Source organism: Myxine glutinosa, chromosome 1 (genome assembly GCF_964187855.1).
Source record: "Myxine glutinosa chromosome 1, kmMyxGlut1.1, whole genome shotgun sequence".
Lineage (NCBI taxonomy): Eukaryota > Metazoa > Chordata > Myxini > Myxiniformes > Myxinidae > Myxine > Myxine glutinosa.
In genome coordinates, this window is record NC_136261.1 from 177,347,863 (window position 1) to 177,363,872 (window position 16,010).

The window sequence follows — 16,010 nt, forward strand, 5'->3', positions numbered from 1 at the left end:
CACTCTACACTCGTGGGGGCGGATTGCTGAGCAATTCCAGCCACCAAACCCGCAGCGAGCGCGTGGAAGGGTTTCCGGTCGGGGATCACATTTGTGAAGTTTTGTGTTGATCGGATAAGGTTTGTTTTTCTATCCAAGATGGCTGCCAAACCATGTGTCCTATGACATCATCATTTTCAAACTATATGCAACAATGGTGTTAGATAACATTTGTAAAATTTCGCATTGATTGGGTAAGCGGTTTCAGAGATGTAATTATTTGATATTTTCCTTCAATCCATAATGGCTGCCACACCATGTGACCAATTATGTCATAAATTTAACATTTCAATACAAATCGGTCATAGATCATATACATGCAATTTCAGGTTTTTAGGATAAGACATTTGATTAAAACATTTATGGCTGGTATACCACTTCACCTATGATGTCATCATTGTCATGCTCTTCTTCTCCATTGGGAGTACTTGACAATATGACAAGTTTCAAATTTTTCCATTCAGCGGTTTCAGAGAAACTTTTTTATTATTTACATTTAAGCCAAGATGGCTGCCATACCATCTTGGCTTAAATAGATGATATGGCAGCCATCTACCACGTACCACGTGACCTATGATGTCACAATTATCACTAAAACATTCCGCATGGGTAATGCTCCTACCCTGAAAGGTTTGTCCCAATCGGATATGTGGTTGCTGAGAAAAACGAGGTTTAGCCCATACAGACAACCGGAAAACATGATGCCTCTGGCCACCTTCGGGGCGGAGTCATAAAAAAACATTGTTAAGCATATAACATAACATCATAACATTTAAAAAAATTTTTACCATAAACAACACTCACTCGTGAATTTTGCCAGGGCTTGCTTGGTGTTTACTATTGCTATCGGTGGGAGACAAAGGAGACGACAAGGGAGCGGTGCGAGATGAGAGTAAGGTGCTATGGGAAGTTGGGCCAGGCTGTGGCTCATTCTTGAGGATGGTTATAATGGTAGAGTTGGCGAAAGCAAGAGACCACCCAACATCTATCTGCCTGATACTCACCCGCCTCCATTCTCCTTTGTACATGAAACTTCACATCCATGTTGATGCTTTTCCTTGTTAACTTGGACACTTTCATCGCACATCACTCGCAGGCCGTTGTCCAGACATGATGGGTCTAATATTGTCACCAAGCACGTAAGGAGTAAAAAATAACCTCACTGCATATGAGCGTACCGAGACCAAACAATAGAGCATCGGCAGGAAAGACAAGTGTAAGGAAACGCTTGCTGATTGGTCGAGTGTTCATTCGCTCATTAGGAGGACCTAACATCGGTTCCGTTTTCTTGGTACGTACTGTACAGTACTTGCTGGCCATTTGATACATATACATATATACTACCGATCAAAAGTTTTAGAACACCTCAATATTTCCAGTTTTTGTTGAAATTTACGCAGTTTAATGTCTCAATGTACTCTGAAATTAAGCATAGAACAAATAAACAATTGGAGATAAAAAAAAGAAATCATAGAATCATTTTGTTTAACAAAATTTAATTTAAATTTTTGCCTCGGCAAAGTAGCCACCTTTTGCAGATATAACCGCCGAACACACTCGTGGCATTCTTTCTACAATGGAAATCAAATATGGTGCGGGAAAGGACACAAGGACACCAAGGACACACAAGGAAAACAGGAAAGGAAAACACAAGGACATCAAGGACTTCCAGGAAAGAAGCCGGTATTTCAAAAAGGTGGATCTGGGGTGAATTAACGGGGGTAGAAAAGATCAAGGTTTTGGATGGGGGAAGATAAGAGATGGTGGTGAACAGCTGTTTTAAAGACCTGGAGGGTGGAGTGGGATTGAAGGGAGTGAGGGCGTTTGTTCCATGATCATGTTTGCCGCAGGCACCGGGAGAAGACACCTTGAGTCGGCCATATGCATACGTCTCTCTGAAAAGAAGAAGAGGTGAGATTAGAATCAACGTATCGAGTTCATGAGTGGTGTGCAGTTGATGCAGGGGTCAAAAAGTTTGAACCCCCCAAATGTACAAAAATGACCTTTAACTTGACCTTTGACACTGAATTTGACCCCAGACCACGCAACTGACCTCAGAAATCGGTTCCTCACATCGAAATTATACGGAAAAAATATATCACACGTGATTGACGGTTGAATGGCTGAAAAGTTATTTTCCACCTCCGTCCGCAGCGGCCATCTTGGATTTATGCCAATTATCGGAGTTCCCCAAGGTTGCCACTCCGGCAACCATGCTAAATCTTTTCTATAGACCAATGTGAGTACGAAACCATCAAAAAACAATACACTTCTCGCAACAACAAGGTACTCAACCTGGCAACCGGACTAGTTGGTGGTCTTTGTGTTCTACCGACTCCTCTCTGGCCAAGCTCCCCCAGCTCTCTCTGTGCTCTGTCCCCCAAATATTGCTTCAGGTCCCACAAGGTCTGTCAGCAACCCTCTGATGGTTAAACTGCCAAAATCACGATTCTCTGCTCACCCTCACTCCTTCATTCCCCTTTTCTCCCGCCTCTGGAACAAACTCCCCCACTCCCTTCAATCCCACTCCTCCCTCCAGGTCTTTAAAACAGCTGTTCACCACCATCTCTTATCCTCCCCCATCCAAAACCTTGATCTTTTCTACCCCCGTTAATTCACCCCAGATCCACCTTTTTGAAATACCAACTTCTTTCCTGGAAGTCCTAGTAGTGTCCATTTGTTTTATACCTCTCCCACCCCCACCCCCCCCCCTTCCCATGCCCCCTCTCCCCAAGCCCACTCCCTATGTCCCTGTTCTCTACTGTTGAACTTGTGTGCTTCCCTCTCCACCAATCTTGTCTCCTGCTCCATTTATTATATGTTTTATGTGTCCGTTTGTTTTTTTTGTCATTAATGTTAGCTCTTACACGAGCCTCCATCTTGTATACAAAAAATAAAATAAATAAAAAAGGCTCATCACTTTATCACCATAGCCAGAGCGCTCCAATATCTGTGTTCGATTTGGGGGGGAAATGGGGGGGGGGGGGGGGGGGTTGAACATTGGTTTGTTCCATGACAGGTTTTGTTTTGTAAAAATCAAACCTTTATTTCATTATGACGATGCAAACATATTTCAGAATTTAACCTGGTTAACACTTTTGCACTCTCCTAGAATAATTTGGGGGGGGGGGGGATTGAAAGTAACAATAACTTGCGATGTTCTTTCAGATTGCCACATTTACAAAGGGAGCGAGTTCCAGCCTCTGGATCCCAAGAAGTTCGCAAACACGATCCGAAAAGAGATGCTTTTGCTCGCAACTTCCTTGCCTGAAGGAATCCGCGTCAAAGCCTTTGAGGACAGGATGGTGTGTATCATCTGTGTTTGACGCCATTCTCCTTACAGTACTTGTACTTGTGAATTTTTCAGTTTGCTTTGGAGAAATCCAATTGCGATTGAAATTCAGAAGCCTCCGAACTGTTACATTTCTGGGTTCATGGTTAAGGTAATCGAAGGTTGTCTGGGTCTTGTCAATTGATAAGCGTCACTGAAGGATTTTGCAGTGTTCAGAAGCAGCTGTAAAGTTATACGTGAAGTAAAGCACTTGTAAATTGAATTGATTGAGGTGGGCAGCATTTAACGGCATCAATATAAAGCTAACAAGACAGTTTTTTGTTTGTTTTTTTGTTTTTTTTTGTATACTGAATCGAGGCTCGTGAAAGAGCTAACATTTATTTCACAAACAAATCAACCAGACAAACAAAATATACAAAAAGAGGGAGCGGAAGACAAGATGGGGAGAGAAGGGGAAGCACACAACCACAACATTTGAGAGCAGGGAGAAGTGTGGGAGGAAGAGGGCTTGGGGCAGGAGGCATGGGAAGGGGGGGGGGGGGGGGTGGAGAAATATAAAACACAAGGGGACCGAAATTAGCGGGGATAGAAAAGATCAAGGTTTTGGATGGGGGAGGATAAGAGATGGTGGTGAACAGCTGTTTTGAAGACCTGGAGGGAGGAATGGGATTGAAGAGAGTGCATCTTGTTATGAAGTTAGACTGAAATGCATCTTGATGGAGAATGTGCAACAACATTGCTACAATAAGGAGCCATCTACAATCGAAAATGAAGGCGCCACAAACAGTAACTGGACGGCACACGGTAGAGCGCATACCTCCGCCAGGCTGAACAGCTTATGTTTTGTATCCCACTGATAGGCCGGATCTGGATCCGGACGTGAACCAAAATCTAATCGGCTTGTTCTTGTCACCTAACCAACTCATCCACCAAGTTTCATCCGAATCCGTCCAAAACTTTTGAGACATCGTGCTCTATATTGTTTTTGGCCCCATCTCTCAATGGTGAAAAATCACTTGAAAAATTCTAATATCTGGATCCGGATCTTCACCAAAATCTAATCAAATCGTCCTTGTCACGCAGCCAAGCCAACCTTTCCACCAAATTTTGGCCGAATCCGTCCACAACTTTTTTGAGATACACTGCTCACAGACTAACAGACAGACAGGGGTCATAACATAACCTCCATTTTCTGTGGCAGAGGTAAACATAACCTCCGCCAACCTTCGGTGGTAGAGATCATTATAGCCACCCAACAGGCCAAGCTAGAACCTAATCCTTGCCTGTTGGGTGGCTACACCAGTTGGTTGTGCCTTCATTTTTGAATATGGATCTTCCAATCTCGAACCAGCTTTTTCTCCAGCTATCTACATATTATGTATACATGGTGGTTGTGCTGTGGCTTAAATAATAATAATAATAATAATGCATTTATTTTATATAGCGCTTTTCAGGAAGCCCAAAGACGCTTTGACAGAGTGCAAAACATAATGCATAGCAAAACATAAAAACAATTTCAAAAAAAGAAGAATCAATAGGGAAATATTCAAAGCACAAAGGAAGGAGAAGGAGAGGAGATAGTCAGGGGTTAGATGCTGTGGGTTAAATGTTGAATGCAGTGTTGAACAGGTGGGTCTTCAGTGATGTTTTGAATGTGTTGAGTGAGGAGGAGTCTCTGATGGTGTGAGGTAGCGAGTTCCAGAGGGTGGGAGCAGCGATGGAGAAGGCCCTGTCCCCCCAGGATCTAAATTTGGTCCGGATGGGGGGAGTCAGGAGGTTGGTACCAGCAGAGCGGAGGTTGCGGGTGGGAGTATGTCTGGAGAGGAGGTCAGCCAGGTAGGATGGGGCCAGGTTATGGAGGGCTTTGTAGGTCAAGAGGAGGATTTTGTACTGGATTATCTGGGGGGTGGGGAGCCAGTGAAGCTTGTAAAGGACGGGGGTGATGTGGTCACGGGTCCGGGAATGGGTGAGTAGACAGGCAGCGGAGTTCTGAATGTATTGGAGTTTATTGGTGATTGTTGAGGGTGAACCATAAAGGAGGCTATTGCAGTAGTCCAGACGGGAAGTGATGAAGGCGTGGATGAGGGTTTCTGCAGCCACGGAGGAGAGGGATGGACGGAGACGGGCGATGTTTTTCAGGTGAAAGAAGGCCGTCTTTGTGATCTGTTTAGTGTATTTGTCGGAGGAGAGGGTTTGGTCAAAGATGATGCCAAGATTCCGGATGTGAGGGGAGGTGGATACTGGGAAACCGTCGATGTTGAGGGCAAAGTTATGGGTGGACTTGGTGAGCGTTTTTGGGCCAATGATGATTATTTCAGATTTATCAGAAGAATGTTTCAGATAAATGGTTCATTTTGGGGTGATGCAAGGGCATGTCCATAAAATATAATTTTACAATATTACATTATATATGCAAAGAGTGCAGGGGATGTTTATTTAGGAGGAGGGAGTACAGGGGAGAAAAGCATGGTTAGAGTAGTTAGCTAGTAGTGGTATGGAAAAAAAGGAAAAAGAGTGGAACATGGTGGGATTGAGGGGAGTGGAGGGATGCTAATATGTAGAGCTCGTTGGGGAGGAGACAGGGAGGGGTTGTCAAAATGTCATCTCGTATGTAATTTGTAGATAGACTTTCAGAGAATGTTTGGACTTCTGTACAGGACTTGTTCACAGCACTCATCAATGGACCAGAACGTACTCCCTACGAGGATGGTCTCTTCATCTTCGATATTCAGCTTCCAGGAAACTATCCCTCGAGCCCACCTTCACTCCATTATCACTCATTTTGCCATGGTCGGCTCAATCCAAACCTGTACGAGAATGGAAAGGTGTGCGTCAGCTTACTGGGCACATGGAGTGGCAAGGTATGCATGCATGAAACAATGGCTTACTTCTCAAAATGATTAGTTGATATTCCTAAGTTTCATTTGATGCCAGATTATGTTATCAGTCTAAGAAACATAGCTGATGTGTTATAGACAGAGTATCTTTATCCATGGAGGTTTCTCTAGAGTAAAGACTCAAAAGTGAATGTTCCGATGATGCAATTATTTGCACATACATGACAGACTATTTCTGCTCGTAGTAGCCCTCTTGGAAAACACCCTAATCCCAGCAACCCACGAGCTTCCTTATGGCAGCATTAGATAATCTTGCGATTGGTCCTGAAGCCATGATTGCACCACTATGTTTACATCTTTGTCACACACCTTTTTTGTATAGGTTGTCGAAGCTCATATAAGAGCTAACACACAGTACATATACCAAAGGCAGCAGGAGACAAGAGGAGGTGAGAGAGGGAAGCACAACAACAGCAGGGAACCAGGGACATCAGGAGATCTGTGGAAGAGAGAGGGCTGGGGTGGGATAAACAAGATGGACACTACATTGGATTTCAGGAAAGAAAACTGAATTTGAAGGAGGTGGATTTGGGGAATATTAACGGGGGTAGAAAAGATCAAGGTTTTGGATGGGGGAAGATAAGAGATGGTGGTGAACAGCTGTTTTGAAGACCTGGAGGGAGGAATGGGATTGAAGAGAGTGAGGGAGTTTGTTCCAGAGCAGAGAATAAGAGGAATACCTCCTATACCTCCTAAGAATCCAATTTTTCTAATGCCTTGAACAAACATTGGTACATCATGGGTGATTAAGGTTGTGGTGAAGTTTCATCGAAATTGTGTGTGTAGTTTCTGAGAAGAAAGCAAATACGTATTTTGGGGGGCAACCCCCCGTAGACCCACAAAGGGGCAGATTTTTTGTAATGCCGTGAACATACTTTGGTACATCAGGGATGGTGAAGGTTGTGGTGAAGTTTCATCAAAATTGTTTGTGTAGTTTCAGAGAAGAAAGCAAATACCTATTTTGGGGGGTCAAACCTGGACCCACTTTGACCCCCCCCCCCCCCCCACACCCCCCACAGGCCCTCTTAGACTTTGATTTTCTTAGTGCCGTAAACAAACTTCGGTACATCACAGGTGATGAAGGTTGTGGTCAGGTTTTATCGAAATAGTGTGTGTAGTTTCAGAGGAAAGAGCAAATTCATATTTTGGGGGGTCAAACCTGGATCCACTTTGACCCCGGCAAACCCCCTTAGACCCCGATTGTTTTTTTAATGCAGTGAACAAACTTTAGTCACAACACAACAGATATCATTTGTGCAAAATATGGTCGCAATCCCTTCAGCGGTTTTCAGAGAAGAAGTTTCAAGTGTTTACGGACTGACTGACGAACAGACGGACGGACGACGCCCGATCGCATGAGCTCCCCTAAACTTCGTTCCAGGTGAGCTAACCAGGCAGGGGGCCGATCTCCACCAAATTTAGCAAACGTGTTGGTAGTACCCAGGGTCAGATCATGGGCACAAAAAAATCCCACCCTTCCTCCAATCTCCCCTTAAAGGGGCGGGGGAGGAAACGACTTATAATTTTCTCCTGTACACGTGTCACAGTGCAAGTGGTTTACTGACCCCTGCTGCAGACGGAGGATTATTAGCCACGGCACAAAATATATTTGCCCCATGAGCAGATGTTTCTAGTAACCTAAATGACAGTTGATACTTGATTAAAAAGAAAAAGTAAAACCCATATGGGACATCAAGGTTCAACAAATTATCTACAATATTGCCGAGCCTAATATCGATGAAACGGAATCTCGTAATAAATCTTCTTTATTATGTGTTTCAGGGTACGGAGAAATGGACGAACAAGTCCAGTTTGCTGCAAGTTCTTATCTCCATACAAGGTTTGTCGAACATTTTTTAAATATTTTTTTTATACAAGATTGAGGCTCGTGTAAGAGCTAACATTAATCACAAAAAGACAAACTGACACATAAAACATATGATAAAGGGAGCGGGAGACAAGATGGGGTGAGAGAGGGAAGCACACAAGTACAACAGTAGAGAACAAGGACATCAGGAGATCTGTGGGAGGGAGAAGGCTTGGGGGGAGGAGGTGTGGGAAGGGGGGAGGGGTGGGAGAGGTATAAAACACAAGGACACTGCTAGGACCTCCAGGAAAGAAGTCGGTATTTCCAAAAAGTGGATCTGGGGTGAAATTAACGGGGGTAGAAACAATCAAGGTTTTGGATGGGGGAAGATAAGAGATGGTGGTGAACAGCTGTTTTAAAGACCTTGAGGGAGGAGTGGGATTGAAGAGAGCGAGGGAGTTTAATTTAGCAATCATTTTATCATTGAAACAAAAAGACATAACCAGTTAACTCCCCAGTGCCGTTTTACTTTCTGGTTAATTACAGTAAGTCTCTTGATGTAATAGCAAGGAGCTGGAGGGGTATCATTTGCAGAATATATTTTTATGTGAACCCTTCAGATGCAAAACTTTTATGTTGCATCACTTTATATTTGCAATATTTGTTGTGGTTCTTCTTCTTTCGCTTTTAGCACACAGCTGCGGGCAGTATAAATTTGCTGGGGGCGCAGCTGTGTCGCCGATGCAGCGCCCACTCTAGGTTAGAGCAGTAATTTGAAAGTTGGGCAAGGTTCCGGCAATGCCTCACTTTCTTTGTTGTGTTCGGTTGGATTACGGTTTGAAAACTGAAACTACAAATTTGTTAAAATCACAAAATTTTTAAGTTCGTACCAGGTCAGTAAAGGTGTAATACTTTGATTTGGATATTAAATGCGAATCGTTTTCCTGTGGAATCACATTTGATGGTGAATATCATTTACCTTGACAGGACTAATCCTGGTGAATGAACCGTACTACAACGAGGCAGGATTTGAGAGTGACCGTGGCCTCCAGGAAGGTTTTGAAAACAGTCGCTGCTACAACGAGATGGTGCTCATCAAGTTGCTGCAGTCCACCGCATTATTGATCCGTGACCCACACCCCATGTTCCATCGCGAGGTTACGAATCACTTCCGCACACGGGGATGGCGGCTCTACCACCGTTTGCAGGGCTGGCTATCACTTAATCAGCGGTTACAGTACAGAGCCACGCACAGCACGTCCAACACGTCCGGCTGTACGACGACCGAGCGTCCTGACACTGGCGCAGTAACGATGGGAACAGTTGCTGAGGAAGAAACTGTCGATTCGTCGACTGCTTCTGCCCAGGCACCGTCGGCCTCCAAAGCACCCACTCCCACACCGGCGGTTTCCTCTTCTGTTTCATCACCTACCACCGCCACCGCCACCGTCGCTTGTGACTCGGACGATGAGACCGACGGCGGCGGCAGAGCCGAGTCGTCGGCTGGTGTGCGGCCCAAGAAGCGGCGAAAAAGCTACCACAGCTTCTTGCAAGGGAGGCAGAAATATCCACCAAATGTTGGATTTCCACTCTTCCCACTGTCGAAGGGCTTCATAAAAAGTGTCGAACCTTGTTTACAACAGCTTTCTTCAACGCTACAAACTGCTGGCATTCCTGATGATGTCGAAGATGTATCCGTGCTATCGTCCCAGTCTAGAGGACTCGGCCCAACGCCTCAAGCTACATCTTGATGCACAATTCAAACTTTGTTTCAGAGTTTAAATGAACCTTGCCTATACAGCCTATCTCTTGGTGGTGTAGAATTTTCTCACTTGCAATTAAATGTTTACTCTCTGAGCACCTAATATATTTAACTGTTTCATTGCGGGGGGGGGGGGGGGGGAGTTCACATGATTTAATATTAATGTTAATAATTTGGTAAGGAGAGTGTCTCCTAATTGTTTTTGTTTGGATCATTATGGGTTCATGTTCATGTTCATGTTCATGTTCATGTTCATTATGGGTTTTTTTTTATTATGGGTTCATGTGGCTGCGTTTCTTTCCATCACGAGAGTATAGTTTTCATGTTCAATCACCCGTTATTGTTTTGGGTTTTTTTGGTCCATTTGATGGAAAACAGAGTAAGCATTTTCCTTCCTGTACCGACCTCGTTTTTCACTTGTGAACCTTCTTGTTGTGTTCGTTTCGGGTCCGAACGTTGGCCCCGCACCATACAAACATTCGTTCGGCTCGCACACCGCATCCGAGCATGTTGATGATTCGAAGTGGAGTGATGGATGAACGATGCACTTATGGATTAGAAACAAACGAAATATTTAATTGGCTTTTTATGAAAAGCTAAGAATGCAGCTGTGATCTTAACATTGAATGTTATCATTATTGTACATGTTTATCATATGTATATTTCACCCTTGCCCCCACCCCCCATGCTGCCGAGTTCTATCTGCGATTGTCCCTGTGCTTCTGTACAGGTGCCAGTGTGCGTGCTGTAATGCTAAATCCTTTGTGTCCTTAATGTCACATTCTATCTAACATACCTTCCTTCAAGTACACTTCGACTGATGTATGTCTGTTCCTCATAACAACAGCAATCCTTCATAAGCTGCCAGAAAACAGGCTTCTTTCCAGAGAATGATTCACTGCAGTGTAGTTGTACCAATGACAGTTGGCCTTTCTTTCATCCCATCTCTCAGTCTTGCCTAACCTATTTTTTCGTGTGTGTCTGGCTTCCAAACTCTCTCCTCCAAACTCTGCCGGTTTGTTTTGCACGTACCACCTCTTGTATAGCGGTCTGGTTACCCTTCTCCAATTCCACTTTTCTGCGAAGCTCTTCGCTAACCTTCAAATTGTCAGCCTCACCCCCATTGCCATTCCCTTCTCTCGATTCTCTCCAACCATTGCATCGCTATCGCCATTCATTCTGCCCTGCCATCTGCACCACCCTCGCCCATCGTCCTTACATGTTTCGCCCGTCCGCTTCACCCTTACACACATGATGCATTTAACTTTTCTCGTCCTTTCTCCAGCGACGGACATCCCTGCTGCTGCACTTTCTCATTGCTGCTTTGCTTGAAACACATTTCCGAGGAATGCAAGATCTGAAAAATAAAAATTGTTTTGCATGCCTCTTACTTGTACGCTTCATGAGATTTATTACCACACAAAGTACCGTGTGCACTTGCTTCCCTTTTATGAAGTATTTTCTGCTTTGACACCTTCTGAGGTTTTTCTCTTGTATATCCGCTTTGAGGTTTTTTTTCCAGGATTTAAAAGCACTTATCTGAAAATGTTGCAAGTTAGGAAGTTTGAGAAAGAGTGAAAAATGCATAATTAAGCTCCCCCCCCTATATAAGAGGGCAAGGCATATTGATGTTGTAAGGTTTGTTTCTGCAATTGGTGCCCTCAATGCATAATTAAGCTCCCCCCTATATAAGAGGGCAAGGCGTATTGATGTTGTAAGGTTTGTTTCTGCAATTGGTGCCCTCAATGCATAATTAAGCTCCCCCCCTATATAAGAGGGCAAGGCATATTGATGTTGTAAGGTTTGTTTCTGCAATTGGTGCCCTCAATGCATAATTAAGCTCCCCCCTATATAAGAGGGCAAGGCGTATTGATGTTGTAAGGTTTGTTTCTGCAATTGGTGCCCTCAATGCATAATTAAGCTCCCCCCCCCCCTATATAAGAGCGCAAGGTGTATTGATGTTGTAAGGTTTGTTTCTACAATTGGTGCCCTCAATGCATAATTAAGCTCCACCCTATATAAGAGGGCAAGGCGTATTGATGTTGTAAGGTTTGTTTCTGCAATTGGTGCCCTCAATGCATAATTAAGCTCCCCCCCTATATAAGAGGGCAAGGCATATTGATGTTGTAAGGTTTGTTTCTGCAATTGGTGCCCTCAATGCATAATTAAGCTCCCCCCTATATAAGAGGGCAAGGCGTATTGATGTTATAAGGTTTGTTTCTGCAATTGGTGCCCTCAATGCATAATTAAGCTCCCCCCTATATAAGAGGGCAAGGCGTATTGATGTTATAAGGTTTGTTTCTGCAATTGGTGCCCTCAATGCATAATTAAGCTCCCCCCCCTATATAAGAGCGCAAGGTGTATTGATGTTGTAAGGTTTGTTTCTACAATTGGTGCCCTCAATGCATAATTAAGCTCCCCCCTATATAAGAGGGCAAGGCGTATTGATGTTGTAAGGTTTGTTTCTGCAATTGGTGCCCTCAATGCATAATTAAGCTCCCCCCCTATATAAGAGGGCAAGGCATATTGATGTTATAAGGTTTGTTTCTACAATTGGTGCCCTCAATTTTTAATGGTACAACAGAGTTTCTTGGACCCCTTGGAGAACGAAACCACCATTTCGGTGTTTTTTTCCCCCCACCAATTTCCGAGCTGTATCTCAGAGCTGGCTGGGATTTCTGGAATGAAATTTTACATCAATGACGAAAATACAAAGTATGCGGGGTTGACATTTTTTGACCTTGACATAATTTTTAGGTCATGACCCCAATTAAAGACATTTTAACATTTTTCACCATAACCCAACTAACATTTGTCCTATCGGAACGAAATTGCCCTCTATATAGCCGAGAGTGCGGTGCATTTATGCTTACTTTACATCATATTCCTCTGGGTTAAAAATGATGGTCTTACACCCCTAATTAAACCACCATTTAGGTTGTTATGCCTCCACCGACGAAGCTGCCGGTTTATGTTTTTGGGTTGTCCGTTCGTGCGTTTGTCCGTCTTTGCGTCTGTGATAGGTTTTCGTAACCACAATAACTTTAGAACTGCTGAAGGGATCTAAGTCAAACTTGGTACAAGTATGTACATAATGATGTAAAATGAATTTATGACATTATGGGGTCAAGAGGTCAAAGGTCAGAGGTCCTTTACGTAAAAATTATGTTACCAAGCTAACTTGTGAACCAGTGATGGGATTTTCACCAAACTTGGTACAAGTATTTATTATGATACCAAGATTAACTGTTTAGATTTCTGCATCAAGAGGTCAAAGGTCAGTTTCTGTAATAGTTTTTTGTTACCGCAGTAACCTAAGAACGGCTGAAGGGATTTAAGTCAAATTTGGTACAAGTATGTATAATGATGTAAAGATAAATGCATTGCATTATGGAGTCAAAGGTCAGAGGTGTCATTCGGTCAAAATTCTGTTACTGCACCAACTTGTGAACCAGTGATGGGATTTTGACCAAACTCGGTACAAATATATATTATGATGAAAAGATGAACTGATTACATTTCGGCAGCAAAGATCAGAAGTCATGTCAGGTAAAATGTGATACTTGAGAACAGCTGAAGGGATTTAAATCAAACTTGGTACAGGTATGTACAATGATGTAATGTGAGTGGAGGAAAAACGGTCGACGTCCAAAAGTGCCGTTCTAGTTCTCCCTTTTTTTTGGCCAATGTCCAAGGACTTTTGGAGTGAAATTTAACATTAATAATGAGAATATAAAGTGCGTGTGGTTGAGATTTTTTTGGACCTTGACATAATCTTTAAGGTCATGACCCAATAATAGACATTTTAACATTTTTCAGCATAACCCGACTAAGGTTTGTCTGGTTGGAACGAAATTGCCCTCACTAGATAGCCTAGGGCAAGTTGCATTTACTCTTGATTTACATTTTACATCACCCCTCTGAGTTGAATGTCAAGGTGAAATTGCAGTCTGAAAGAAATAAACACTTTTTAGGCAATGCGGAATCTCGAAGACTTCTCAAAATCTTCTTGCATCATAATAGTGTACCTGCACTGAAGTTGTGCACCTGATATTTGATGTGTCCTTGATCTACGTTTTTTGGATTGTGACCGAATTAACAAAAAACACCTTTTCATCATAACCTGAATTTTTTTTTTTGTCTGATTTTCATGATGTTGAGTTTTGTTGGATAGAATGTTGATGGGGACACATTTTCTTTATTTACACTATATCCCGATATGGTGAAGGTCAAGGTCATATGGTGGTCCAAAAAAAAAAAATGGCCATCATTGGATCACCATCACTGGGAGTCGGATGAGGCGGCTTACCCTTTGTGATCGCAGATATCTAGTTATCCATGAAAATGCATGACCAGGAATAACGAAGCTTTTCAAATGCTCCTGGAAAGCTTCAAAACGATGCTCTTTTGATGGACATCTTTTGATGGAGAGAGTCAACCTTGGAGGACGCTGCAGACCATCATGTCGGACATCAATACAGGAATGAAGAAACTTCCTTTCACAATGTAATCCCGACCTTGGGGCGATGATGCATATCTTGTTTTTATAAAACTCTAAAATATTGTCGTGTTCAGGGTGGTTAACACAGAGACCTGTGAACGGATGGACCGAAACAGGCTTTAACTACGAGGCATTCTGAATTATAGTGATATAAACTCGCAACCTTAAGACTTATAAAAACAAACGGGTTTATTCCTAAACAAACAACAAGGGGAAATAAAATCAATAATCATTACATACAATGTGGTAAACTAATGAGGTAAAATAAATCCTATTACAACTAAGACGCCTTACTCTTATTCACAAGCACAGACGGGGGTGTTGGGGTGAGGGACACAAAACCGGGCGACTTGTCTCTTGGTGTGGCAACGGGGGTTGGTGGTGGTGTCCATAGTGAAGGGGTGAAAGGTGAACACTTTCAGACCTGGGGAGTAGTTTCTCTGTGTCATCGATGGGTGGGGGTTTTGTGCCCAAGATACTGTTTGGGCCCAGGTGGTTTATTGCATTTGTGGTGATGTGGGTGTGGATGTTTTTTTTTTTGTAGTTTCCGTTGTTTGGTGGGAGGATGTTACAAAGGATGTCACTGTAGTGTCTTTTTGGTATAGTTTTAATGTCTCTAGGGGCCTGTGGGTCGTTGTACATGTGGTGGCATGTGTGATTAGGGTTGGCATTTGCCGTTGCAAGAAACTGTGCAACTCCCATGTCTAAGTAGTCTTTGATTTTTAGCATTTTTACTTTTGTGTGTAGGTGCTCGATTGGTGTTGTTAATGTGCAACATGTGATGATGCAAAGGGCTTTGGTTTGTATGGTCTGCAGAGTGTTGAGATGTCTGTTTGATAGGCTGGAGGCCCAAGATGAGCTGGCATAGTTGATGATTGATCTAATGTACGTACTGTTTGTATTTTAGTGATGTTTTTGTGGTGTCCAAAGTCTGTGCCTGTGAGTGGCCTAAGTGTGTTCAGCTTGGGTGTGCATGTTTCTTTAATGTTTGTGATGTGATCTGAGAATGGCATGGAAGTGTTAAAAGTGAGGTCACATATTTTTGTTTGGTGTGTGTGGAATAGGGATGTTGTTCAGTGTGATGTGTGGTGCACCGCTATGTTCCTTGGTGCAATTTGTTAGAAGAGTGACTGTTGATTTTGAGGGGATAAAAAAGGACATGAAAGGGGGGGGGGGGGGGTGATTAAGGATCATGGCGGGAGGCTAGTGACAGAGAGGGGCACGGTATTGAAGGTGCGGGAAGGATATTTTGAAAGAGTTGTTGAACCGGAAGGAAGCAACAGTGAGCTGGAGCTACCGAGTTATGTGGAGGTGGTGGAGATCACGGAAGTGGAAGTGCAGACAGCATTGAAGAGGGTGAAAAAGGGAAGGGTGCCAGGCATTGATGAGGTGTGTGCAGAGATGATAATTGCAGTGGGAGAAGTCGGAGTGAGGTGGACGAAGAGGTTGTTGAATGTGTGTATGTGAGATGGTTCAATTTCGGAGTGGATGACAGGGTTAATTGTGCTGATATGGAAGGGGAAGAGGGATATTCGAGATCCGGAGAAGTCCAAGGGCATTACGCTCCTTAGTCATGTCCTGAAGGTGCTGGAGAGGGTTCTGGATGCGAGGATAAGGAAGAGTGTGGCGAAGGAGATCAGAGAAGAGTAGCAGGGGTTCAGTAAGGGTAGGCGATAAAGTTATTGAGTTATTGGAGTTATTGAGTTATCGAT

At 43.4% G+C, this 16,010-nt stretch overlaps 1 protein-coding gene across 1 annotated transcript in view; it reads left to right on the forward strand.

Moving 5' to 3' along the window:
- The window catches only part of UBE2O (ubiquitin conjugating enzyme E2 O), a 120,095-nt gene extending 108,908 nt beyond the window's left edge, over positions 1–11,187 (forward strand). Inside the window, exons 17-20 of the mRNA XM_068122737.2 lie at positions 3,208–3,344; positions 5,989–6,192; positions 8,011–8,068; positions 9,023–11,187. Of these exons, the coding sequence (XP_067978838.2) occupies positions 3,208–3,344; positions 5,989–6,192; positions 8,011–8,068; positions 9,023–9,786 (1,163 nt within the window). The 3' untranslated portion in view covers positions 9,787–11,187. The remainder of the gene's footprint in view (positions 1–3,207; positions 3,345–5,988; positions 6,193–8,010; positions 8,069–9,022) is intronic.
- Positions 11,188–16,010: the final 4,823 nt, after the last annotated feature.